The sequence below is a fragment of the Caenorhabditis briggsae genome (genome assembly GCF_000004555.2).
Source record: "Caenorhabditis briggsae complete genome, chrIV, whole genome shotgun sequence".
Classification (NCBI taxonomy): domain Eukaryota; kingdom Metazoa; phylum Nematoda; class Chromadorea; order Rhabditida; family Rhabditidae; genus Caenorhabditis; species Caenorhabditis briggsae.
This window is the reverse complement of record NC_013487.2, coordinates 1,214,892-1,240,684: the sequence shown is the minus strand read 5'-3', so window position 1 is coordinate 1,240,684 and position 25,793 is coordinate 1,214,892. Positions and strand designations below refer to the sequence as shown.

The 25,793-nt window shown below is 35.4% G+C and overlaps 5 protein-coding genes across 5 annotated transcripts; 3 read left to right on the top strand and 2 right to left on the bottom strand.

The window, feature by feature from the left end:
* Window positions 1-239: 239 nt before the first annotated feature.
* On the top strand, window positions 240-3,272 carry Cbr-str-78 (the record flags this gene model as incomplete). The annotated part of the gene is made up of 5 exons (XM_002632452.1): window positions 240-425; window positions 1,484-1,571; window positions 1,618-1,831; window positions 2,442-2,583; window positions 2,913-3,272. The coding sequence occupies 5 exons, from the start codon at window positions 240-242 to the stop codon at window positions 3,270-3,272; spliced, it is 990 nt and encodes a 329-aa protein (XP_002632498.1).
* Window positions 3,273-5,727: 2,455 nt separating this feature from the next.
* CBG13740 lies at window positions 5,728-8,887 on the top strand (the record flags this gene model as incomplete). Its single annotated transcript, XM_002632451.1, has 4 exons — window positions 5,728-5,922; window positions 7,476-7,642; window positions 8,074-8,500; window positions 8,678-8,887. The coding sequence occupies 4 exons, from the start codon at window positions 5,728-5,730 to the stop codon at window positions 8,885-8,887; spliced, it is 999 nt and encodes a 332-aa protein (XP_002632497.1).
* Window positions 8,888-10,910: 2,023 nt separating this feature from the next.
* On the top strand, window positions 10,911-14,306 carry CBG13739 (the record flags this gene model as incomplete). The annotated part of the gene is made up of 7 exons (XM_002632450.2): window positions 10,911-11,102; window positions 13,179-13,345; window positions 13,392-13,476; window positions 13,523-13,652; window positions 13,868-14,037; window positions 14,088-14,138; window positions 14,184-14,306. 7 exons carry the CDS (start codon window positions 10,911-10,913, stop codon window positions 14,304-14,306), a joined length of 918 nt encoding a protein of 305 aa, XP_002632496.2.
* Window positions 14,307-14,581: 275 nt separating this feature from the next.
* On the bottom strand, window positions 14,582-18,057 carry CBG13738 (the record flags this gene model as incomplete). Its single annotated transcript, XM_002632449.1, has 5 exons — window positions 14,582-14,746; window positions 15,002-15,301; window positions 16,188-16,500; window positions 17,758-17,945; window positions 17,998-18,057. 5 exons carry the CDS (start codon window positions 18,055-18,057, stop codon window positions 14,582-14,584), a joined length of 1,026 nt encoding a protein of 341 aa, XP_002632495.1.
* Window positions 18,058-18,889: 832 nt separating this feature from the next.
* On the bottom strand, window positions 18,890-24,499 carry Cbr-pkd-2 (the record flags this gene model as incomplete). The annotated part of the gene is made up of 9 exons (XM_002632448.1): window positions 18,890-18,973; window positions 19,148-19,286; window positions 20,435-20,688; window positions 20,803-21,054; window positions 21,706-22,255; window positions 22,784-23,011; window positions 23,057-23,298; window positions 23,342-23,472; window positions 24,229-24,499. 9 exons carry the CDS (start codon window positions 24,497-24,499, stop codon window positions 18,890-18,892), a joined length of 2,151 nt encoding a protein of 716 aa, XP_002632494.1.
* Window positions 24,500-25,793: the final 1,294 nt, after the last annotated feature.

Here is a 25,793-nt window from a genome sequence, read left to right as displayed (position 1 = left end):
GAAATTCTTTTTTTTCGAGTTTCAGAATTCTAGAAATTTCTATAGAAACTTTTTTTCGGTTTTTCAAAGTTTTTGAATTGGAGAACTTTTTGACAATTTTGTTAACCGATTTTTTTCGTCATCCTGAACTTTTGAAGCCTTTTTTTGAATTTTAGAAATTCTGAAAATTTCCAGAAACTTCCAGAAAAATGCACCTTCTCGATTTCGCCTTCTCCAACGCCAACGTCTCCACTGTTACGATGTGGCTTGAAGTGACACGTGTCGCTGATTTCATGACATTTATCATGTCGACATTCATCAATGGTGTGCTTCTGAATCTCATCAGCACGGCGTCACCAAAGCACTTCGGGAATTATGTGTACCTAATGATGTCATTCTCTATTAACAGCTTGGTTTTTGCCGCGATTCATGCGTTTATACAACCGGTGGGTTACTGTAGGGCTACGGTATTCTGTTATGAACTCTGTAAAAAGAAAACAGAAGAATTTGGAGCTAGCTAGACTCAAACCCGCATCATGTGGGCAAAACCGTAGCTCACTAGCCACTAAACCACGGCTGACCATAGAGAGCGTGGTAGAAATGACGTATACACATTAGCGGCTTTTCCTTCTCCTTCCAGCCTCTTTATCCTGCAGCTTCTACAAATGAGTTGTGCAACTGAGGAACGTCTTCAGAAGACTTCTGAATCATAATTAAAAAAGGCATCAACTAATCAATAGAAATCTGTCTATCCAGAAGCATATATCCAGGTTTCAACTCAATCGGAAAACTTTGAATAGCCCAAAATTCATCAAAATAGGAATATTAGGTTCTTGAAATATAAAATGTAATGCGGAATTGGAAACGGCCATTTTTCATTAAATTGAAATTAAAAAATAGAGCTTGAAAACGCTTCAAAATGATATTAAAATTCAACTAACTTGATACGTCTAGGCTTTCCGTGGGGAGACTACAGTAAGATTATTTGGCTCCAATAGTTCCAAGCTTTATAAATCTGCTCAAACGGTATATTTTGAGCTAAACTAAAAACTAAGTTGTAGGATGTGAAAAGAGCTACAAGAAAATATAAGATGTAATCAAGTTTTCTGAGTCTCGGGTAACAGTAGAAACTACTGAACAGCTATGTCAGAAAAGCTTTGATACGCAGTTTGCTCAAAGGCTGGTAACTTGCTTCTAGCTCTACATTTTTCAATGAAATAAATTGCAAATTGTAGCATTTAAAAAGTGCTACAAAACAATATAAAATTTGTGTGAGTTACTAAGTCTGAGGTTACTGTAGGAGCTGCTGAACAGTGATGTCCGAAGAACTATGGGATACAGGTTCTTTAAAACCTTGTAAATCACCTCAAACATGATATTTTTGACTGACACAAAGTTCAAATTGTAGGATTTGAAAAGGGCTACAAAAGAATATAAAATTTGACGGACTTGGTATGTAAACAACTCCTTCAGGATACGTTGAACAACAATGTTATTTTTTTAGATAATCTCAACGGAGAAGTATGTTCTATTTGTGTTCACATCTACCAATTATCTTGAATTGCCACGTATTGTCATGCGCTTTTTGTTGTGTAAGTTAGACATAGGTTCTTCAGAATTTGAAAACTCTGTTTTCAGCGGTATACGGTACTAGCTACAGCCAAGCCTTGACCCTAATTGCTGTGCAGTTTGTCTATCGTTGCTTTTCAATCAGCCGTCGTAAATATTTGGTTTATTTTAAGGGAAGACACTTATGGTTTTGGTATGCCTTCGTTGGTATTTTCGGTCTTAACTGGGGACTTTGTGTGTTTTTCATCGCCAAGGAGACTCCGGAAGTTTCTGAGATTTTGAGGTAAACATATTGGGTTCATTAGAGCGTGTTTGCATCAATTAAGTGACTGAGTAGCTCAACAATTACTGTAGTCATGTGCCCTTTCGCTATTGGAGCGTATTTGTAATACATTAACTAAAATGGCTTTTTGAAAGGTTTTTTTTTCAGTTTCAAAGAGTTCTGAAAGTCGAAGGACTTTTTTTTCAATAATCCCATAATTTGAAATTTTCAGTTAAATATAATAAACTTTAAAATCCTACAAAAGTAATCCAGAATTTCCCAATTTGCCTGAAAATTTCTGAGTACACTGAATAAAAATAGAGCTTCAATTTTGTAGTTGACAACTTTTTCCTAGCTACCGTACTTTTGGAGACAAGCGCCTTTAAACAGAGCTAGTTTCTACTTTTGTCAGGCACGCTCTGTTTAAAGGAGCATATCTCAGAAACTACGGTAGTTAGAAAAAAGTTGTAAACTACAAAATTGAAGGTCTAATTTTGGTTAGTATACTCTGGAATTTTCAGAAAAATTGAAAAAAAAATGAAAATATGATATTTTACTGCATTTAACTTTCTCAAAAAATTGTGATTTTCTTAAAATTCAAACTGGACTGCGTAGCTCAAAACTTTTCCAGACCAATAATGGCTTCAAGTTTTGATCTAAACGTCTCCGATATCTACTACGTCGCTGCCAGCTACGTCATCGAAGATCCATCAGGCAAACAGTCTCTAAACTTGCCTGTTATATTTATGGTCCTCAATTTTGCATTGATTTTGGTAGGTTTAATTCAATTTATCTGGCTTTCCATTACAGATATAAAAAAAAATTTGACTGATTAAATATTTTTGATAATTTGATAAACGTTTCATTAGTTGACAAAATTTCGATATCTCTAATAGGATGCGAGATAAGTTGGCCTATTCTTTATTGGCCTATTCTTGGTAGGTTGTTAGGTTTGAGCCAATTTACCTCGCTTCCTATTACATATATCAAAAAAATGGTAAACTGATGAAAGGTTGCTGATATTATGATAAAAATTTTTCTAGTTAACAAATTTTTGATATCTCTTACAAGAATCTAGATAAATTGGCTCAAACTTCACCAGGGCTTCTCCTTCTCGGTCATCCTCTTCTGCTTCTGTTTCATTCACTACAAAATGCAACGTGTCACCTACTCGAAAATCTACGAAACCGTTCAAAAACAGCTGTTCCGTGCTCTAATGTCTCAAATGATTATCCCATTGGTCCTTATCTATGTCCCAATCATCGTTGTGCTGATTTTACCAATTTTTCATGTCAAAAATTCCGCTGCTGTGTCCCTAACATCAATTTTAATCTCGTTTTACCCAGTTTTGGACCCGTTTGCCGTGATTATGATCATCTCTGTGTATCGTCAGGGATTCTTCAACATGTTTACGAATAAGCCCAAAGTTAATCAGATTGCTAATTTGGAAATGAGCGGTTGATTACTGGCGGAAGTTTTAATTTTTTCAGTTTCAACGAATGCTCAATTCTCAACAATTAACCACTAATTATACGATGTCATCAATTGCTATGAACTTTCAACTAATGCCTTGATTATTTCCATAAATCAATCTCATTTTTTTTCTGTTTCAATAAAGTTTCAAACCAATTTAGTGTGATTAATGATCATTGGAATAGGAAATTCAGGCAAAATTTTAAAACAACAAATCAATTTCAAATTTCAATTTTTTTTTATTCCGAAAATAATTAAATTTTAACCTTTTCAGTGAAAAACATCCAATTTTGAATACCTGAATAACCATTCCAGATTTTTTCACTTTCTCTGGGAATTTTCTTGTATAGAAAAATAGAGTTTCATTTTTATAATGAACAGTTTTTTGGTGCAAAATCATCCAAATGAAATATGTCTGAAAATTTCAGATTATACAAAAAAATCTGAATAAAAACAACAAAGTATGTTTCAAAAACTACATATGACTTTGTTCCTGTAAACTATGCTTCAGTAGAGTTTTCGATGGATCTAACATGCATAATTTTTGAAAACTTTAAAATTGAAAAAAATATATTGGTCCTGGGATACTAACAAGAAATTTGCAACTTTCCAAAAAAAACGCAAACTAAGTACATAAAAAATTTCTGCTTCAAAAATATTATATTTTTGGAACAATAAATTTGGAATTATTACTTTTTTATTACTCTTGTCCGAAATCAATGCACGTTGCGGCCGAGAAAACAACGGTGGGCGGAGCTTAGCTCCCACAGAGAGAACCTTACTGCATTTTTCAAATTATTGCACGCGCCTTTAATAGAGTACCTCAACATTTATCGAATTTTCTCAAATTTCTCTCATTTTTTCGCTTGTTTCTGTCTAATTTTGTGTAATTCTTATAAATCTTCAATTTATTTTTCTTATAAAATAGAAAAAAACAGCCAAATAGGGCCCAAAATAAAAAAGCCCGAGGTACGGTATTTAAAGGCGCATGCATCAATTTGTTTTTTTCGCTGTGCGACCGACGATGCGATTTTGAGTAAATTTTCGGCCGCAACGTGCATTGATTTCGGACGAGAGTAATATCAAAAATGCAGTCATTCTTAAGTTGGTTATATCTCAAATTATTTATTCTTTTAATTAAATTTTTAAATCTTAACTTTTTCAAAATTAGATTCCCAAGTTTGCAGCAATTTTTTCTCATAGTTTCTGAATGAAAATTTTGAAGTTTTAATAGAATTTTTTTGAAGTTTCATTTTTCTATTACTAATCTTCTGATTTTGTTTCGCTTTGACACACTAACTAATCTTTTTTAAGTTAATTTATATTTTCGAAAAAAAAAACGAAGAAAAAAAAACAATTTTTTTCTGGCTTAAAAAAACAGGAAAAAATTGTTTTAAGATTCAAAAAATTAGAAAAAATCAGTTTCAATTTTGTTACTGTTTTCCAATTTTTTCTTCAATTTTTTTAATTTTTAGACATTTGTTTCTTCGCAACTGAAGTTAGTGCTCTCTAAAATTTCACACTTTCTCGAATTTTCCGAAGTGGCAATCATTTTCATGTTTCCGATTTATAAATTTTGCCATTCAACGAATGTAGTGCCTGATTTTCAAACTTTGTTTTTTTTTGCGATTTTCTAATTTCTATTTTCTTTTTTAAATAATTGAGGAATTTTGACTAGACCTCCAGACACTCTAATTATTCATGAGTAACATCATAATACAAACCAAAATGAAAAATTTCGAGATTAAAATTTTTAGGCGTTTCAAAAATATGATATTCTTAAAAAAAGAATCCATAGCTTAATTGGACCTCTGTTTTCATTATTTAAAAAAAAATCCCCACTACCGTAGATTTCCGCAAACACCAGCTCGTCAGAATGCAAAGCATCCAAACTACAGTACCCATTTTCCTACTGTAACTAGTTTGTACATCAAAAAAATATCGTCAAAGATCTCTGATCCTTAAAAACATATAAACTCCCAAATGACCTCCTAATGACGCATTTCATATATTCTCCTGGCTTTGAGCATTCTCGATAAACAAAAAATAGTGATAAAATTCCCCCTTTACACCCTCTAATTGCTGTTTTTCACTTCTTCCCAAACGGTGACGTCTTCCTCTTCTCGTCAAGCTCCGCCCACTTTTCAGGGGTAGTGCTCGCTCAATCTAGGTCAATTCACTCATTTGTTCTGGTTCTGAAAGGCTATCTTAAGCTGATTTGAGTTATATTAAGCTATCTAGAGGTCTAGAACCTTTTAAAACCTTCTAGATTTCTTTCCAAGCTTAAAGACCGCTGTTTGAAGTTAGCCGGAGCTCTAAAACCTTCTAGATCCTTCCAGAATATTCTAGACTTTTCAAGAACCTTCCAGAACGCGCCCTAAACTTCTATACCTCTCAAACCTACAAGAACATTCTCAATTCTTCCCGAACTTTCCAGGTCCACCATGTTGGTTGCCTTGGTGGAGATCACCGCCTGGGTGAACGTAGTCGCATTCTTTGCAATGCTGTTCACCAATGCCGAACTCGTCAAGCTCATCTTCTCCGACGCATCCAGAAACTTCGGAAACTACACTGTCTTGATGATGGCTAATGTGGCAAATCTGGTCGTTTTCTCGTGTCTTCAGATGATTTTGAATCCGGTAAGTTCTGAAAAAGAGGTCTTATAGTTCATCTATCAGTCAACATATCTGATATCTAGGCGGTTTCAACTAGTTCATTAATGGACTATGAGCACCTAGATCATACTAGCAGCGACCTTCAATCTAGATCAAACGACATACATAAATAAACCTAAACCAGAAAATTTACCCGTTTCAGAATGTTGTCTCTGAGGTAATGACCTTTAATTCGCGACCGCGTAGCTCAAGCTTCAAAATGTTCCACATTCTTTTGTGTGAACGTGGATATTGTTTGTTCTGCGATCCATACACACTCCTGGGATTTTAGCGATTAGATTGCGATAGTGTAAAACTTTGAGAAATTTGTAAGATTAATGTTCTGAACAATGAACCTCTTGAGTTAGCCAAGACAACGGGGTAGCTCAAGAGCTTCAACTCTTACGGAGTATCGTTGATATCAATGTTATTTTTTCCAGTTTCATTAGACACACAAATTACAATGAGCAGTTTGATAGACATTCTTGAGGGCATATACAGTACCGGTCAATAAAATACAAAAAAAGTATTTTTCAGTAAATTTTTGTACCATTTTCAGGAGCTCAGCTATCAAGATTCCTATCACTTTGAAAACTTTGGAGGGTGTAAAACAAAAATCCGTCGAAGTTCACTATTTTTTCTGTTTCGCGAACTTTCCTTCAAAGCTTAGAACATTGTCAGCCAGTTTCAAAGTTGCATTGTTTTGATACATTTCCATAAAACTCCATTTCAATTGTTTGTTGTGCGGTTGATACGGACTTTTGGGATTTCAAATATTCTGTCATTCTTATTTTTGCAGTTTCATTAAGCCTACATTCCAGTTTCATTATCATGAGAAAATCAGTTTCAATGAGTTACTTCGTAAGTTGTTGTGTCCGATACATTTTCATAAAAAATCCGTTTTCAAAAAGAGTGATACGTGGGCTTATCTGAGCTACGCGGTCGACAAGCCACCTTGTATGTCGGAAACAGAGCAACTGCTTTCTGGTTCGGGTACTTTTGAGATGAATGGATTCGAAGGTCATAGAAAAACGGAAAGTTTGGTCCACAATTACTTGGCAAATACTCACTTGCTATAGGATCATTTGCTATTTTCCCATTTGCTTTGAAAGCTCATTTGCTATAATATCACTTGCTATGGACCTTTTGCTATTTTAGCTCATTTGCTACAGATCATTTGCTATGGGGTTTCAGAAATGTTTCATGGATGAGGTCATGATAACCGTTTTTATTTGTTTACAGGCTCAGGCTTAAACATAGTTTTTTCCAAAACATTTTGCCTAAGCCTATAGTGTCAAATAAATATAGCAAATGATCTGTAGCAAATGAGCTAAAATAGTAGAAGATCCATAGCAAGTGATAGTATAGCAAAAGAGCTTTCAAAGCAAATGGGAAAATAGCAAATGATCTTATAGCAAGTCAGTATTTGCCCAATTACTTTCCCGGACCACGGCTGGCCGCGGCCTTAATTCTTGACAGCACTGACCTTTAAGCTATACAGTCTCCCTCAGCATCGGACCAACTCTAATCCCTTCCAGATCATCTCCATCGAACGAAATGTGCTCTACGTCTTCTCCACCATCAAGCCTCAATTCATGTCCAAAACCGCCGTCCGCGTCCTCCTCGCCCTCTACGGAATGACCTATTGCATGGCACTTCTACTCTGTGCCGTCAAATTCGTGTTCCGCTATGATCGCGTCTGTCGGTGAGCTCTTTGAAATTCGTTAGATCGAAAAACCAAGTTTTAACTTCCTGTTATTTGTACTCCCTTGTGAGTATGGCTCTAGCTTGAGCTCTTTGTTGTTCTGATCAAAAAATTTGTATTCTGGGCAATTATAGGGGATGATCTGTCAAGTAAGCAAAGATCTCCAAGAACTTGATTTTAGTGATTTTTGATTCGAGCGAAGGTGTTCAAAAGCTTACAATTAGTTAGCTATGAAAATGTGTAGTTAGCTATTACAAAGTTTAGATAGCCTACTTATGACTTACGTAACTTAACTGTAGTCTATGTAGTCTCTACCTATGACAAATGCGATCGACTTAAAGGACCATACTGCCTGAGATGGCCTACCAATGATTATGGGACCCCTTACCTATGGCTAATGAGGTTCTGACCTTAAACCTAAATCTTTCCAGCTGCGGGAAACTCTTCCGTCTCAAGAAGCACCTTGTCGCCTGGTTCTCATTCATCCTCCTTGCCGGACTTTTCTGGGGAGCGTGCATCTTTCAAATCGCCCGAGAGACCCCATACGTCGATGACATCATTCGTGGGCCATTGCTCATCAATTATAATGTCTCTCTGGAGAACACCACCTACACAGCTGCGGTTTACGAGGTTAACGATCCGATCACTGGGCGATGTGAATGGAATCAATCGGGGATTGTCATGGGTGTGTCGTTTGTGCTGATCATTGTTTCGGTTATGGTCACCATGGTGTTTTGCATTTCGAAGCTGTCAAAGACGTTGAGAGAGTTAGTTGACGGAGTTAATGCAGATGGTGACAAGAAGGATGCTGAAAAGACCAAGGTTCAAAGAGAGTTGTTCAGCGCTCAACGCATTCAGGTGAGATTTAGTAAACTGTTTTGACAGTTTTAAAGTGGGAGGTGTAGGTTTTAAGAAGAGCTATGAAATAAAGAAAAAAATTCTGAAAAATTGATGTTAGTGTCTTTGTGTAGTCATACATCAGAAAGGACGGTTTTGAAATTTTTGAAATAAAAGTTCTGAAACATATTTTTTCAGTCCGTCTTCCCATTCATCTTCATCTGCGTTCCAATCGTTTCTGTCTTGGTCCTCCCGATCTTTCGTATCAATGGAAATATTGGAATCTCTTTGTCCTCCATTATGGTCTCCGTCTATCCAGTCATCGATCCGATCGTCCTCATCTTCTCCATCACTCCATTCCGGAATGCTGTGTTTGGAAGACAACACAATTATAATGGAATGGCTTAAGTTTCTCAATAGGGCGAAGTTGCTATTCTCATTGGAGCATGTTTGCATTTCTTCTTTCGATTCACATAAATGGATAATTGACATCTATAACGCGCGCTAATGTAGATTTTTCTTTCACAAATTTAACTTTTTTCCTCGATTTTTCTTTCCAAAATCATTTTATGTATCCCCATTCCCTCTCGCCTAGCTCCGAAATTTCTGTTCTGTTTCTCATTGTAGCACATTTGCTACTTTCCCAATCCCTCATTATCCCATTACCTGAAACTTTTCCCTCTTTCACTGCAACTTCGCCCTGTTGACAATAAAATTTAAAACAAAGTTTTTCTCATAGACCAAAGAAGAATTAACAGATCGAGGAAAATTACAAGTTATTTGAGCTTTCTGAAAAGGTATTTTTTTCTGGATTACTGTACTATCAGAAAATTATTTTTTCAGTAAAGCAAGAAACACATTTTACAACTTTCTAGAAAGCGAAGAATTGTACAATTCTAGAAAAAAAGACCGAATGTTTGAAAACACAGAAACGGGAATTTGATTTCTGGAATGTTGGGAAAAAATAAAATTTTACAGGATTTTTTGAACCATTATCTTTTATTCACAGTTTCATTGCTCATTTTACATTCATGAAAATAAGGAAACTGGAAAATTTTTTAAGTTCTTTTGCACACTCACTAGCCAAATTATTGCCGAAATAAAAATATAAACAATGTGAAACTGAAAACTTTCGAAAAAAAAATTACGGAATTACTGTACCTCGATTTTTGAATTACACAATCTTCCGGAGTGTTTGATTTTCGAACTTCAGAATTACAGGATTGCCGAATTCATTATTTATTTAAAGGAGGGGAGACATGAAAAAAATAATGTTCTCGAAATTTCGTTCAAAGATGCCCCTCGAGGAGTTGAACTTGTGAGGGCGATGATTGAGGGTGCGGCGCCGCTACCGACTGAGCCACGCGGGCAAAGAGAAAGCGGACGCCCGATTGCATACATAAAGGCGAGGACGACAGCTGTACGCAGAATGACATTAAGCGTTGTACACCGTGACGGTAGAATGCATACTCTAGCTACAAAAAAACTACGAAAAATCTCCTGTCCCCCCACCTTTAATATCAAAATTAAAAAAAATAAGTCTGAAGATTTTAAAGAGATTGCCTATTTTGAGAAAAAATAATCTATTTGAAAAATGTGAAGCTGAAAATTTTTGAAAAAAAATTACGGAATTAGTGCACCTCGACTTTTTAAATATGCTTTTTTTTGAAATCGCCGACTTTCTGAACTTCAGAATCAAAGGATTTTCAAATTTCTGAAGGAATTTCCAAAATTAAGAAATTAGAAATTCACCATTTATCATTAAAATGTCTAATGTGAAACAGTATTTGAGCTTCTTAAATTGGGATTAGTGTACTTTCAGAATATTTGTTCTAATAAAATGAAAAAATTCAGTGTATTATTAAATAGAAAGCCATTAAGGTATTAAAAACAGATCGGATATCTGAAAACTCAAAAACGGGATTTTGCTTCCTGAAAATTGGGAAAAATAATTTCACTTGATATTCTCTTATTCTCTGGAAACTTCTGATTTTTTTTTGAATTTCTTATCAGCAAATGTATTGTCAGTTGTAGGAAAAGTTAATACATTTAAGAAATGTGAAACTGAAACATTTGAGAAAAAATAATATTCGGATTTTTTGAGCATCGGAACTTCCGGATTTTAGAAGAGAGATTTGAATTTCCAAAATTTGAAAATATACACATTTTTCAGACCTATATTAGTAATTAAGATTTTCAGAACTTCCAGCATGCGTTCAGAACAAATGCGAAACAGGAAAAATTATAAATTCTCCTAAAATTTTGTCCGCATCAACTAGCTACTGATAACAATTTAATGAGACACTGATAACGAAAGCTTTTCCAAAATTTCTGCTGAAAAGCCCTGAATAGTTTTTCTCCCAGAACTTTTTTTCAAAGAAACATTTTTTCTGAATTTTCTGAAATGTTGTCCCAAATTTCGATAGAAGAAATGCGTGCTGCTCATCAAAGAACGTCCAGTTATTTACATAAAACTCCAATAATGTCATCTGAAAAAATCGATAGAATCGTCGGTGTTCCAGTTTTATTCAAAGCTGAGCATTTACAAAAAACTGGAAGTTTTAAAGTTCGAGGAGCGTTGAATTCGGCGATTTTGGCGAAAGAGGAAAATGCGAAAGGAGTGGTAAGTAGATAGAACATTAGATTTTAAAAATTGAAAAAAGAAACTGAAACACTGAAAACTTGAATTTTTAGATTTTGAAGTTTTCTGTATTCTGAAAATTTCAAGAATTAGAAAAAATGAATGAAATTCCGAAGCTTACGGCTTTCGACTCTTAATATCAGATTTTCGAAATTTTGATGTACAATTTTAACATGATGGATTCCAAAATTATCAGAAAAATTTAAAGGAGGCGAGACAGCAAAAATTTCGGGGGACAGTTCGGGGGAAGAAATCGCGCCGCGCTTATGTAGACCATCGGTCGTCAGGCGCCTTCGCGCCCCCGTAGCTCAGCCGGTAGAGGTGATGTATCCCTGAGCTGCCTGTCATGAGTTCAACCCCTCATGGGGGTTCTCTATGCAAAATATCAGGACAACTTTTTTTTTGGTGTCCTCCTTTAAGGAATTCGAAAATGTTGAAAACTGTTTTTTTTCTTCTAAAAAATTCCGACACTCTTTGGTATATTCTGGAAAATTAATATTTTAAAAATCCGAAATTTGAAAATTTTTGGTTTTATAAGCTCTAAATTTCAGACGTTCTTTTGGATTCAGTAATACTAGGCGATTTAAAAATATAAAAATCACAATTCAAAAAATTCCAATAAACTCAAAAATTGGAACCGTTCGGAAGTTCCGAGAATTCCAAAAAACTTTAAAAAGAGATTTTTGATAGATTTTTAAATTTCGAAAATAATAAAAAATCGAAAAAGTTAAATTTTCAGTTTCAGAAACTCTAAATTTCAGATCACTTCCTAATTTTTATCTAACAGTAATTGTAAGTAATTGTGAGATGCACGCTCTCCCACAGAACACTTCCGAACTGCAAATTAATTTTTGATCTACATAAAAAAGTTTGGCGCGATCACAATTGCAGGTCTAAAACCATAATTTCAGAATTTTTTATCTGATTTTGTGGAATTCCAAGATGATTCAACTGATTCTTAAAAAAATTAATTAGTGGTAATAGAATCCTGTATGGTCCTTTTCCAGAAGAAAATATTCCAAAAATGACCAATTTCCATAGTTTCTTACAGAAAAAATCTATATCCTCTTTCAGTTTTTGACGTTTCTAAGAGTTCTATAGCTCAAAAAACCGCAATTTTTTTCTCTACATTTTCTATGGATGAATTTTCAATTTGTCTGATAAAACTTTTTTTATAATCAAAAAACAACGCAAAAATGCTATTTTGTGCAATTTCATGAGGTTTTTGAATAATAATAAAAAGTTTTATCAGACAAATTAAAAATTCATCCATAGAAACGTAGAGAAAATAAATGCGGTTTTTTAGAGCTATAGAACTCCTAGAAATGTCAAAAACTGAAAGAGGAGATAGATTTTTTCTGTAAAAAACTTTCAAAATGACAATTTTTGACATTTTTTTCTTCCGGAAAACGACCATACATGAATCTATAACCACTAATTATTTTTAAAAGATCATTTGAATCATCTTGGAACTCCACAAAAGCAGATAAAAATTCTGAAATTATGGTTTTAGACCTGCAATTGTGATCGCGCCAAACTTTTTTCTGTAGATCAGAAATAATTTTCAGTTCGGAATTGTTCTGTGGGAGAGCGTGAGATGTGAAACTGTTCTAAAAACTTGGGAAAAATTTCAAAAATTAAAAATTCAAATCCCAAATAACCAACTCTTAAAATCCAAAATTTCTTGAGTTTACTGAATTTTTCTGCATTTTTAGATGTTTTGAGATTCCCTTAATTTTTAATTCCTGACTTTTTTTGATATTTTTTCTTGGATTTTCAAAATTTCTGGAATTTCTGAATTTCTTAAAATAGAATTAGCTGAAAAAAATTATTTGTGAAGTTTTAATTTTCGACATCGATCTTTCATTATAAAACCAAATTCCGAAAATCTAATATTAAGTGCCTGAAACCGATTTTTTTCAAATTTTGAAATTCATTTTTTTATAATTATTAAACTTTCCCCGTTTCAGTTTTTCTGCATTTTTTTAAAATTTAGTTTTTAACTCAATTTTCCGTTACATTTTAAAAAATAATTTCTTTCCTTTCTCAATTTTTCAGATTGCTCATTCTTCTGGAAACCATGGTCAAGCCCTAGCATGGGCGGCTCAAAAAATCGGTCTTTCCTGTCAAATTGTGGTTCCAAAAAACGCGCCAATTTCAAAAATCGACGGAATGAAAGAATACAAAACTGACCTGGTTTTCTGTGAATCTACAGTAATTGATAGGTAACAACTATTTGGATTTTTTGAAGAAAAATTTAAGAATTTTTAGAGAAAGGGTGTGTGCTGAGCAATCGAAAAAATTAGGATACCATTTTGTGAATCCGTACGATTGTGAATCTATGATTAATGGGCATGTAAGTGGTTTTTTAGATCTAAAAATCTGAAAACTCAAATTTTCAGGCTTCCATTGGATTCGAAATTTTGGACCAAGTCGGTGATCAGATAGATTCCATTTTCGTATCAATTGGCGGAGGAGGCCTTGCCTCTTCCTTCGCTTTTTTGATAGGAAATCTGCGTCCAGATATTTCAGGTACAGTAACCCTAGGGGTGCAGTAATCCTTGAGGGACTGTATTTTGAGAAATACAGTAATCCTAGGAGTACAGTAATCCACAGTAATCCCAGAGGTACAGTAATCTTAGGGGTAGAGTAATCCTAGAGGTAGAGTAATTCCAGGGGTACAATAATCCTAAAATAATTTCAAACTAGAGTAACCCTTCCCTCAAAACTACCAAAGTGTTTTACAGTGATCCTGGTTGAACCTGAATCCAAAAAGCTGTCGAATCTTCTGGAAAACCGTATCCCTTGCCCCGTGGACACCTTGGAAACCATCGCTGATGGCGTTAGGGTTGCTCATGTTGGCACACTCTGTGAGCCAATTTTAAGGGATTACTGTAGCGGAAACGTCGTCAGTGTGGTGAGGCGGGAATTCAAATTTTTTGTGAATTTGAAAACTTGGAATTTCAGAAAGAGGAAGAAATCAAAGAGGCGATGAAGTTGATTTGGACTAGAATGAAGGTTTTTTTGGATTTTTTTTAATTAATAAAAAAACTGAAATTTCAGCAACGAGTCGAGCCTAGTGCCGCACTTGCGTTTGCCGGGGTACTGTACCACAAACCTGCACATCTTACTCGGCCGTTGGTGATTCTGTGTGGTGGAAATGTCGATTTGGATTATGTCATTTAATTTAAGTTTTTTTTCTGCTTCGAAATGTTTTTATTTCTGTTTTTGTGAGAATGAAGTTGTTCATCGGTAGTCGAATTTCAATATTTCTGGACTTTTTATTGTCGAAATTCCGATATTTTCAGGAATTTTTTAATTTCTGAATTTCTTCATCACCAATGCTACGATCCTCTATTTTTTCGATTTTCTAACATCTGAAATCCACGAAACAGATAATTAAAAATTCAGAAAAATTGCGCAAAATTCTTTATTCATATTAAAAAATAAAGAAAAAAAGATTACAAAATTGGAAGAAGTGGTTTTTCAGTGTTAATTCCACACCAATTAACGCCTCTCTTCACTCTCATATATCCCTTTTCTCCCCAAATCTTACTGTAGGTGTTCTTCAAAATCCAATAATCTGGTCCGTATCCAATCACAATTAGAGCATGCGTTGGTTCAGTCTGAAAGTATTTGAATTATGCTTGAGACACTACGAAGCTGGACCAGAATTTTTTCAAATTTTTGAAACAAAGGTACTATTTGAAACAGAAAAATTCTGAAACCTTGGATTTTGAGCTCAGTTATTTCGATTCCTATAAGAGATATAAAAAATCTGTAAACTGATAAAATATTTATCATATTATCAGCTACATTTTATCATTTGATTTCCTTTTTATATCTCTTATAGGAATCGAGATAATTGAGCCCAAACATACCCCACAATCGGGATCCTCCGCAATTCCACTATGATAGAATCTATTCTTGTTGGTCGCAAAGTTGGCACAAACAATCATTGGACCTCCAACAGCCACCATTTCGGCCATCTCCTCCTCACTCTCAGCTTCAGCCCACGTACGAATCTTTGCAACAGTTGGAACATTTTCTCTGCATTTTGTGGACCAAAAGTAGTATGGATAGCTAATAGCATTGGTGACTCCATGGAATTGAGCATAGGAAAGAGCTTCGACCGGCTCACCACCTCCACATTTGTCGGAAACTGGAGTGCAGTCGAGTAGCTGGAATATTGATGAATATATCAACAAGTTAGAAACTTTAAGGCGAATTTGGACAAATCACTTCTTTGAAACGGGGAGTTTTATTACCCGGAAATGGTTCAAAAACTTTGAAACCGCCTATCTCGCTTTATTGAATTCGTACAAAAAAGTTGTCAACTACAAAAATGAAGCTCTATTTTTGTTTAGTATAGTCTGAGGCAAAATTATGGAATACTTTCGTAGGACTTCAAAATAGACATTTTTCCACTAAAAAGTTACCGAGATTAGGATTTACGAGACCCGTCTCTCAAAATCGATACCGTATAAAGCGAAAATAATATTTGTAAACTTAGTGGGATTTTCTAAACCGATGTTTTGTGTAATACGAGTCGTGCACATCGTATATTGAAAATAACAAGTGAATTTTTGAAAAATTAGATCTGAAACAGAATTTTTTTTGAAAAATTATTTGGAGAGTATAATAATAATTTAGAGGTAGTGCAAACCTCTTCTTCGAAAGATCACTCTGGGCTACTGTAGCTGGTGATGCTAAATTTTTGGCGTTGAAGGTCTGTTATAATTAGCATTCTCAAAGTCCTAGGATTACTGTAGTTTCTAGTTCATGGTGTCTCAGATTATAGTAGCCTGTTACTACAGTAATCATATAACTCTGCATATATAGCTCTGCATAACTCTGCATGAGGAAGTGCGTAAACGCCGATTGCCGTACACCTCAACGCAAAAATGCGTACTACAGATCTTCAACGCTGTCACTTAAAAGGATGTATTATTAAACGCTCTGTAAGTTAAAAAATTAACTGTGTCAATGGAACAGTAAATTATATACAACAGAGCACAGTTACCCTCCAATCATTCTCAAAGAATATGCTCAATAGAGCGCACTTACCTGTTGGGAAGACAAACTCGTCAAACCGCCTCCACTAATCGATACCGCCGATTCAATAGCGGCAGCAGTGGCAAACGCCCAGCAGGATCCACATGGTCCCTGATATTTTATTCCAGTCACATGACTTTGTCCATTTCGATTTCTCCAATCTACAGATTCTGGAATTTCCTTTTTGAGCGGGAATTTGAAATTCGAAGATTTCGAGAATTTTTGTGGGCGTGGCTTCATTAGAAATTGCTTCCATTCTTCATCGGAAAGATCAGAAAAATCGTTGAGTTCATATGTAACTTTCCCAGCGCCTTCTTTGTTGTATCTGGAAAAAATTGTTTGGGTTTCCGAAAGTTTTGAAATACAGTTCTTTGCACTTATTAGTGCTTTGCTGTTTGATCCACAGTTTAAATGAATTCTGAAATACAGAAAATGAAGCATTCTCAAGTACTCAAATTTTGTAAATTTTCAGATTTTCGGAATTATCTGGTATTTAAACTTTTGGTTGATTCTGTAATCTTCTCCTAATTGGAAAATTCCATACTTGTAACGGGCCGGGCCGGGCTTTTTCCGGAATTTCGGAGGCCCGGCCCAAGCCCGGCCCGGCAGGCCCGTCATTTCAAAAAACACATAAGGGACCCTTATGTGATTTTTTTCGACCAAAATTTTTTTTTCGAGTTTTTTCGATATTTGTAGAGCAAACAACCAAACAATCCAAAATAACAAAAAAAAATGGAGAAAATTATATTGAGAGCTCAAAATTTCGCTCAAAAATTTTACAAGTATGGAAAATTCTGTAAAAATGATAAAAAATAAACAGGAAATTTACACAAAATGTTCAGTGCTTTAAAAATCGTAAACTCAAATACTTGAAAAAAAATTTCGGTTTCGGATTTCTAAGAATTTTAGATGTTTGAATGCTTCAACATTTCTCAGTGATTTTACTCATACAAAAAAATACAAGAATATGTACTCAGAGTCCGAAAAATTAGAAAATTCCAGAATTCGAAAACTCTGGAAAAATGAAAGTTCTGGAAACCCGAAAGCTTCCGAAAATTCAAAAAAAAATTTCGAAAACTGAAAATTCTAAACTTCAAAAATTTCAGAAAAACAAGAATCTCAGAAGTTCCCAAAAATGTAGAAAATCCAAATGAAAATAAGACACAATTCCAGAAACCTCAGAAATCCAGAAATTGCATTCAGTTCTCAAAAAAAATCCGTTTCGAAAATTTCAGAATTTTGAATTTCAAAGTCTTTACTTGTTTCATCCATTCTTCTTCAAAAAAATTAAAACCATTTCAGAATTCGCAGAATGGCCGAAAAGATAAAAAATTCTGAAAGTTTCAGAATTTCTAGAATGCCAGAAATTCCCAAAATTAAGAAAACATTTAAAAAATTCTCGGTGAGAATCCTAAAAACTAGAAAACGAGAAATCCCAAAAACAATTACAGACATCCAAAACCTCAGGAATTCAGAAATTCCACATAGTTCAAAAAATATTTTTTTTTTGAAAAAAAAGTTTCCGTTTCGAAAATTTCAGAATTTTGAGTTTCTAATTTTTTTATATTCCTCTTCCTTTTACCTCTCCACCAAATCCATGTTCCTTGAAAAGATGGTGAATCTCTTCACAATTTCCTCTTCACTCTTGTATTCTCTCAAATATTTGACAAGAAAATTCTGGAATGCTTCCGTATACTTCACATCTGGTGTTGGAATCTGATGACGTTGCAGAATCAGTTCCAAATTTTCAATTCTGAATGTTGGAAGTGGCTGCAATCATTTAATTAGGGAGTTAATTACCCTATGTGCCTAATTAACTCACCTCCGAAATAACGAGCCCCACAAAGAAGACGGCCAATAGCGAACCTGATTTTTTCAACATTTTTCTGGCGGAAAAATGTTCAAAATGAAAAAAAGTCTCGAAATATGTTTTATCAGTTCTGATAACAATTTTTGACACTGATCCTTCTTATTTTTGTGACTGATTATAGAAAGTGAGCAGCTTAATTTTTTTGGTTTCAATCTGAATCGAATTTTCGCATTTTTTCAATTTTGCTTTGTGCTTTTTTGACCGAAAATCGAAGAATTTCAAAAATATTACTGCGATATTCTCTCTCGACTCGCTGAAAACTTCAAAATGAGCCTAAACACGACTAGGTTCCGTTCATTTTGATTTTTAGACGCGTCGCGGTCGTGCGTCGCGTTTTTGGGTGAAGTTTCAAAATGGGCGGAGCTTGGTCGAGTTTGAGCTTGTTTTAAAGCTTGTAACGTTCCAAATTCGAATTTTGTGGTCTTGGCAGTGGACGGGGCTTAGAATTCTTCATTTTCCCCCTCATTGCTCATCCTTAATTACCTAAAAAATCTGTAACTTTTCCACTAAATTTCCCTCGATCAATGTTTTATACCGGAATATTCCATTTTCAATGAAACATGTGAAACGGGAAATTTTTGTTTTAGACCGTAAACGAGTTTTCAGATTTCCAAGTTTTCAGATTTTTAGAATTTCAGAATTTCAGAACTTCCGGTTTTCACTGATTATCCAACTATCAACAAAAGAAAGCATAATTAACAAGATATTCAGTTTTATTTCAGATGACACAAAGACTAGAAGAACAAAAAAATCGTTTTCAAAAATTACTTAAAAATGAAATTTTAAAAAAAAATTAACACAAAGTTCTTCTAGTCTGAAATAAAACTGAATTTTCAAAAAATTATCACTCCTCTTTCTTATCAGCGAGAGCAGTGATAGTCTGACAACGGGCGGATTCACGGTTACGGACCTGCTTGGTGAGAAGGTTCTGGAAAATTTATTTCTGAAAAATAAAAACAATAAAAACATTTTTTCGGCTCAATTTAAACCCTGAATTGTTTAAGAATTCATTCTAGACAATTGAAACTTTGCTGAAACCGCTGAAAACTGTCTTGGCGCCATGTAAATTCCACCAAACCACCAGGCTTTCAATTCGACTTACACTCAAATCCATCAAATTTCCACCATCTTGTTGTTGAATGCGTTGCTTCTCAATTGTTTGGAGTGTAGCGCTGACGTTCTCAATACGATCCACAATGCTGAACACCGACTCTTGCATTTGGTCGACACGACGGTTCAAGCTGTAATTGATTTTTTTTTATCGATTTTATTTGGAAAATCAGTTATCTCAGTTCCCATTAGAGATATCAAAAAGTTGTCAACTGACAAAACTCTTATCATAATATCAGTAACATTTGTATAGTTTACAAAGTTGACAAAGATAATTGAGCTTCAAAGTTATTGATTAAAACCTAGTGTAAAACAATGAAAAGTTGACAGATTTTTTTCTGTTCCAGTTAATTGTGAATTAAAATTTTTCAATCGCGCCAAATGATATCATGCCGGGGTCCTCACTACAACTTATCATTTTAAAACGTAAAAGTCTATATCGATTAGCACTAAATTGAACTCTTTCTAAAAGTTACCAATTTGAAATTGTAATTCAAAAAAAAAACAATTTCAAACCCTTTCAAAAACGACTTCCCTTGATAGATTCAATTTTAGGATTTTCTCGACCCTGTTGAGTTGAATCAAACTCTTCAAAATTTATCATCTTGATGAAACGGTAACATTGCAAATGCAAAATTTTCAATTAACACTTAACTATCGTGAAACTTGTGTTCTTCGAAACTTGAACCAATTTATCTCCATTTCTGCAAGAGCTTTGAAAAGTTGTCAATTAATAAAACGTTTACCATAATATCAGCAACATTTCATTAGGTAACTGATTTTTGCCATCTCTTACCGGAGCCGAGATAAATTGGCTCACAGTTAGCTTCCATGAGTGACCCGCGTACTGCGTTAACTATAAAAATTTTTAAGTTACAATAAGTGGGTATTATATTGTTTGCAAGTCGGTTATGAATATAACTATAACCAATTAGTTCAAATCCGTTAAAAGGTATCATCTTGTTGAAACCGTAACTTTGAAAATGCAAAACTTTTGACTCCTTAGGCATCGACCTAATTTATCTTAGTTCTTATCAAAGGTATCGAAAAGTAATCTATTGATAAAATGTAGCTGATGTTATGATAAACATTTTTCTAAATGACCACTTTTTGATAGCCTTCACAGAAAGATAGATAAAGTGGGTCAAATTTTGGATTAATTTTTTATGTGTTGTCATTGCCTAGAAAGTTCACTGTTGATTTTGCTGTTTCAATTAGTGGGTATTATCAGTGTTTTGTTGCATTTTTCAATGCTTCAGTTTTTGTGGAATTGGCTCACTTTGCATAATCCCGATGATTCTCCATATAATGTCTCTTCTGTTCAGTGGTTCTTGCCACCTCATCAGCAATATCCTCAGCCATTTTCTCTGGAATATGCTCGGTCATAGTGGTCACATTGAATCGAGTGAACGCTTCATTGATATCCTTCTCCGCGTAGCCGGCACGATACAACATGATCTTGTAATCCTCATAAGTTGCATCCTCTGATGGTCCATCTGGACGTTTGCCTCGTTTTGTTAGACCGCGAACTATCTGAAACTTTGGGGTCAATTATCTTGGCTCCCATGAACGATATCAGAATTTTGTCAACTGATAACATGTTTATCAAATCATCAGCAACATTTATATGTCCTTACAGAAACTCACATTCATGAACCAATCCAGAATTCCTTCTCCATCCTTCTTCCTTGCTAATTCTGCCTTCACTTCCACATAGGAGTCATTGATGATAGCCAGGAACATGTTGAGCAGAATGAAGGAAACAAAGAAGACGTAGGCAATGAAGAAGGCGGGTCCAAAGAATCTGTTGCAGTTTTCTAGGGCCGAGAAGTTGAAGTCTCCGAGGATAAGACGGAGGAGAGCAAAGGCTGAGTTGTAGAGGTTGGAGTAGTCGGCGATCTGGAAGATTTGGAGTTCTTGGGTCTGCGTGCCTTTAAAGTTATGCGCCTTTAAAGGAGGCGAGACAGCAAAAATTTCGGGAGACAGTTTGGGGGACGAAATCGCGCCGCGCTTATGTAGACCATCGGTCGTCAGGTGCCTTCACGCCCCCGTAGCTCAGCCGGTAGCGGCGCTGTACCCCTGAGCTGCCTGTCATGAGTTCAACCCTTCATGGGGGTTCTCTATGCAAAATATCAGGAAAACTTTTTTTTGGTGTCTGGCCTCCTTTAAAGTGCAATAAATAAATTACTGTTACATCTAATTATGTAAAGACTTGTTCCAATTTTGTATATGTTCCAACGTGATTTCCGGTTACAAACGTTCCAAAAATTATATGCGCTTTTAATTCTCTGCTCCACTGTAATAATGTGTCTTTAGACATGCTTTCAAGGTCTTGCGCCTTCAAAATTAGTCGTCTTTCAAGTTATGCCCCTTTAAGGTTAAAGGCCTTTCATATTCTGCACCATTCAAAAAAATATAAATAAGTTACTGTTGCGTCTAATTATAATAAGATCGATTCAAACTTAAGAGTTGTTTATCGACATTATTGAAAACACGCAAAAAAAACACGCAAAAAACCCCCATGCGCCTTTAAAGATTGCTCTAACCAACCTGAGTACCAAAGCACAAGTATCCAAATTGTGCGAAAGCGAAGAAAAACACGGCGAACATCACAGCGAATCCTCCAATATCCTTAGCAGATCGTGTCAACGTGGAAGACAATTGACTCATCGTTTTGTTCACAGAAATGAATTTGAAAACTTTGACCCATGCGATGAACACAACGACAGCCTTGATATTCAAATACGCGTTTTCAGCAGAAGTGACGTCATCGAACGGAGCATTTGTTAGGCCGTTTTCAATCACAGAGTTGACTCGATTAGTGGCGGTTTTTGTTCGCTTCATTGATAAGATAATTGTTGCAACTGAGAATCCTAGCAAAGCCACGTCGACCAGATTCCAAAACTGTGTTAGATAGTGAAGACGGTGACGGGCGATGGCGAAAAGCTCTTCGAAGATGAAGAATAGTACGAAGCCACAGAAGATTCCTTCGAAGACAATCATACGGGTTCCAGCGGAGGATTGATAGGTCATTAGGTTGTATGTCATAATTTTGGGGGTTGTGATGACGCCACCAGATGCGGGAAGCTCGAAAAGGAGTCTGGAAGTGTTAAAATACGAAAATGTTCCATTTTTCAGTTTAGGAGGTCTTCGAGCCACTTTTGAATATTGAAGGTTTTGCACCGGTGAGCTACGCGGTCGCAACCGGTGCTACTTCGAGCTTAATTATCTCGTTTTAAGAAGAGATATCAAAAATATGTCTACTACGAAACTGATAAGCAAAAAAATAATTCGCATAAAATTTACTACATTTTATCAGTCGACAAAAATTTTAATATTTCTGTTAGTCATACTTTTCACTGTTACAAGAAGTTTACATTAGCTCCTATTTTCAATTGTTATTACATCGCAACGCCATTGATTTTCTCTTTTTTACCTGAATTATCTCAAATGCTAAAAATCATGTAAAACAATGTGAACTAAAAATGTTCCTCAAAACATCACCAACATTTTATCAGTTTACAACTTTTTGATATTTCTCATAGGAATTGAGGTAAATGAGCTCAAGCAGAGCTCACAACTAAACTCACTATCAGGCTCACATCATTCTCCCACCGCTTTAACTCACTTTATAACACAAAACAAGTTGATATTTGCATTATACAACGCAAAATCCACCACAATCGCTCTGGTCCCTCTATCAATCCATCGTTTCGACTTCAATGTGGCAATTGCTGACTCAGCTTCAGTGGACCCAGAAACCGGCAGTTTTTGCACAAAACCACCACCACCATAAGTGGAAATAGTTCCCACGGTGTCGTAGTTCTCCAGCTCCTTAGCAGTAGCATAAAGGAATCTGTAGGGTTACTGTACCTCTACTAGGGTCACTGTAACAACTTACGCATCCACACTCCCATCAGCCACCATCTCTCGATCCTCGAATTTCTCCTCGTAGTTCGCAAAGCACTCTTTTATTTCTCTCTGGAAACTCTTCATGACCGTACATGAGTCATTGGTGACTTTGAGCATTCGGATTCGGGGTTCCCCTAGGATTCGATTCTCGTAGTAGATCATGTTCTCGTTGTCCGTGGAATTAGAGGTTTCAGTCCAGTAGATTCCGGGGACGAGGACTTGGGAGAACCACTGGAAGATTTTTTTAGGTTTTGATCTTCGGCGGATCACTTACATCCCAAATATTATCCATGGAAGTGCAGGAGCCGAAAGCTGGAGCGCCGTTGGCGCCAGACGCGGAGACAAATAGATCGGACATGACCTTGGTGTAGTAATAGGATTGAATGCTGTTTTGAGCAAAGGCCACTGAAAGAAATAAACTTGCTGACCGGTACTGTACATTAAAGTGGTACGGTAGCTAGAATGTGTAAACAGCGCCAGGCAAAAATGCACACCACCAAACTATGCACTTCAATATTCACATTACTGTTTCAAACAAAGCATATTCGAGACCGCCGAAAGTTTTTAACTGATTGGACTTTTGTTTCACTTATTTAAATGAACTTGAATGTAAACCTGAAAATCTAGTTGTCGCAGTTCAAACGAAAGTCTTATGGTGTAGTCCTCTCGGACAAAGAACTCTGCATTTCTTTCCCTAGCGTTCTTTTACAATTATACTTAGGTTATTTCTTACTGTATCAAATTGCTCATATTCTCCAATTCGAACAAATGATTATGTGAATTAGATGACATACTACGAAGAATTGGTAAGTAGGCAATCGCGCCCCATAGCTAGAATGATATGCGTAAACACTACATACACCGTCACGCGAAAATGCACACTAACAAACGATACACTTCAAAATTGACATTTCTGTTTCAAACATACTGTATTTCGGACCTCAGAAAGTTTTGAACTAATATTCTCTTTACTCCGTCTACCGTTTTTTTGACATTCGATGTAAACGCGCTCTGCTGTTTCAAAATTTCCATATTTTCTAATGACAATTTTTTGAACAATCTTCTGTGCGACCACGAATCTTTTTTTTTAAACCACGAATCTTTGAAAAGTTTGCAAACGCGCTCTAGCGCACCACCAAACAAAACTTTCAAAAAACTAACCATAAACCAAAACAATCAAAAACACGGCATACGATCCGACCTCCATGAACGAGCTAGCCGTCAGCTTGATCTTTCCATCCGATTTCTCGTGTCCAGATGCCAGAAGTGCTTGTGTGAATGAGACACCTTGTTTTGGTGCCGGATTCTTCTTCTTATCGTGTTCATACTCCTCGCTGACCATTGAATGATCGAATGCGGCCGGCGCGTGCTCGGCCGCGGCCACCGGTTGCGGTGGATTTGCCCAGCGATCGCCGGCAGCGTCGTAGTTCATAGCGTTAGTCAAGTTGAAGGGGACCTGGATGAATTTTACTGTTTCGAAAATATTGTTTAGTTTTTTCATTTGTGTTTACAGTGTTAACATTTGAAAAAAGTAAGAGGACATTTAAATTTACCGACACATGAGAGCTCAAATATCTTAATTCCTAGAAGAGATATAAAAATTCTATCGACTACAAAAATATAGGAAATTTTGAGTTAAACATTTTATAAGTTGACAAATATTTGATATCTCTCATGGCAATTGAGATAATTGAGCTCAAAAAGGAAGCGTTTTTAGATAATTCAGGCTAATTTTTACAGTTTCTACAACTTGGTTTAGTTTGGCTATAAGCTAGAAGAATAATTTGAATAAGAGTTCAAGTTAATTAGTTTAATCAAACCGAATCATTATAAATAACTTAATTTCAAGGCCTGTATATGAACATTCACTTCAAAAAATCTGAAAAAAAGTAGCATGACTAAAACAGAGAAAAAATATTTTGAAGTTGGTGGATTTGGCCGACTCGTCCAAATCCACGTCCTCGTATCCAGGCAGTGCCTGGATACCCGACGGGCTGCTAGGATACCTTTTTTTGGTTTTTTCTTTTTTTTTTAATTTGTTGGATCAATTCAATTTCAGCTCTCAAAATTTCAAATAATCAGGAAAGAATCGTTAAAAATCATATAATTGAGGTACCCCGTAGCTTAGCTGGGTACGGTATCCACACGAAAAAATGATTGCGGACAGGAAAAAAGTTTGGACTGAAAAAAATTAATCACATTTCAGAAAAATCATAAAAGTTGAGAAGTTAAAAATTCCATTATTTACCTGAATTATAAAATAGTTAAAAGCAAACAACTTTGAATCCTGGAGAAAGCCCGAAAAGTTTTGTTTTTGAATTCCCGCCAAATTTTCGAAATCCTAGGCCACCGGTTTTAAGGTTAAGCAACTTTTGTAGCTAGCTTTCAAAATCAATTTATTGGTATTTTCCAAATCATCAGTTATTTTTGAAACCTTCTAGAAACTGTAATTTTTAACGGAATATTAAAATTTCAATTTGGAGTTTCTGGCTCTTTTTAAAGTTAAACTTTTCGATTGTTAATTTTTTCATAATTACCCCCAAAAAGCAATTATTTTCTGTTTCAGTGTGTTCCAATTAGAAACATGGAACTGACACAAAACAATAATTAAAATTTAGAAATTTAGAAAACAAAAATAAGAAAGAGGAAGATTGGGATCTGACTAAAAACAGGGAAAAAATATAATTTTGATGTTGTCCGATTCGGCCGGCTCGGCAAATCCACGT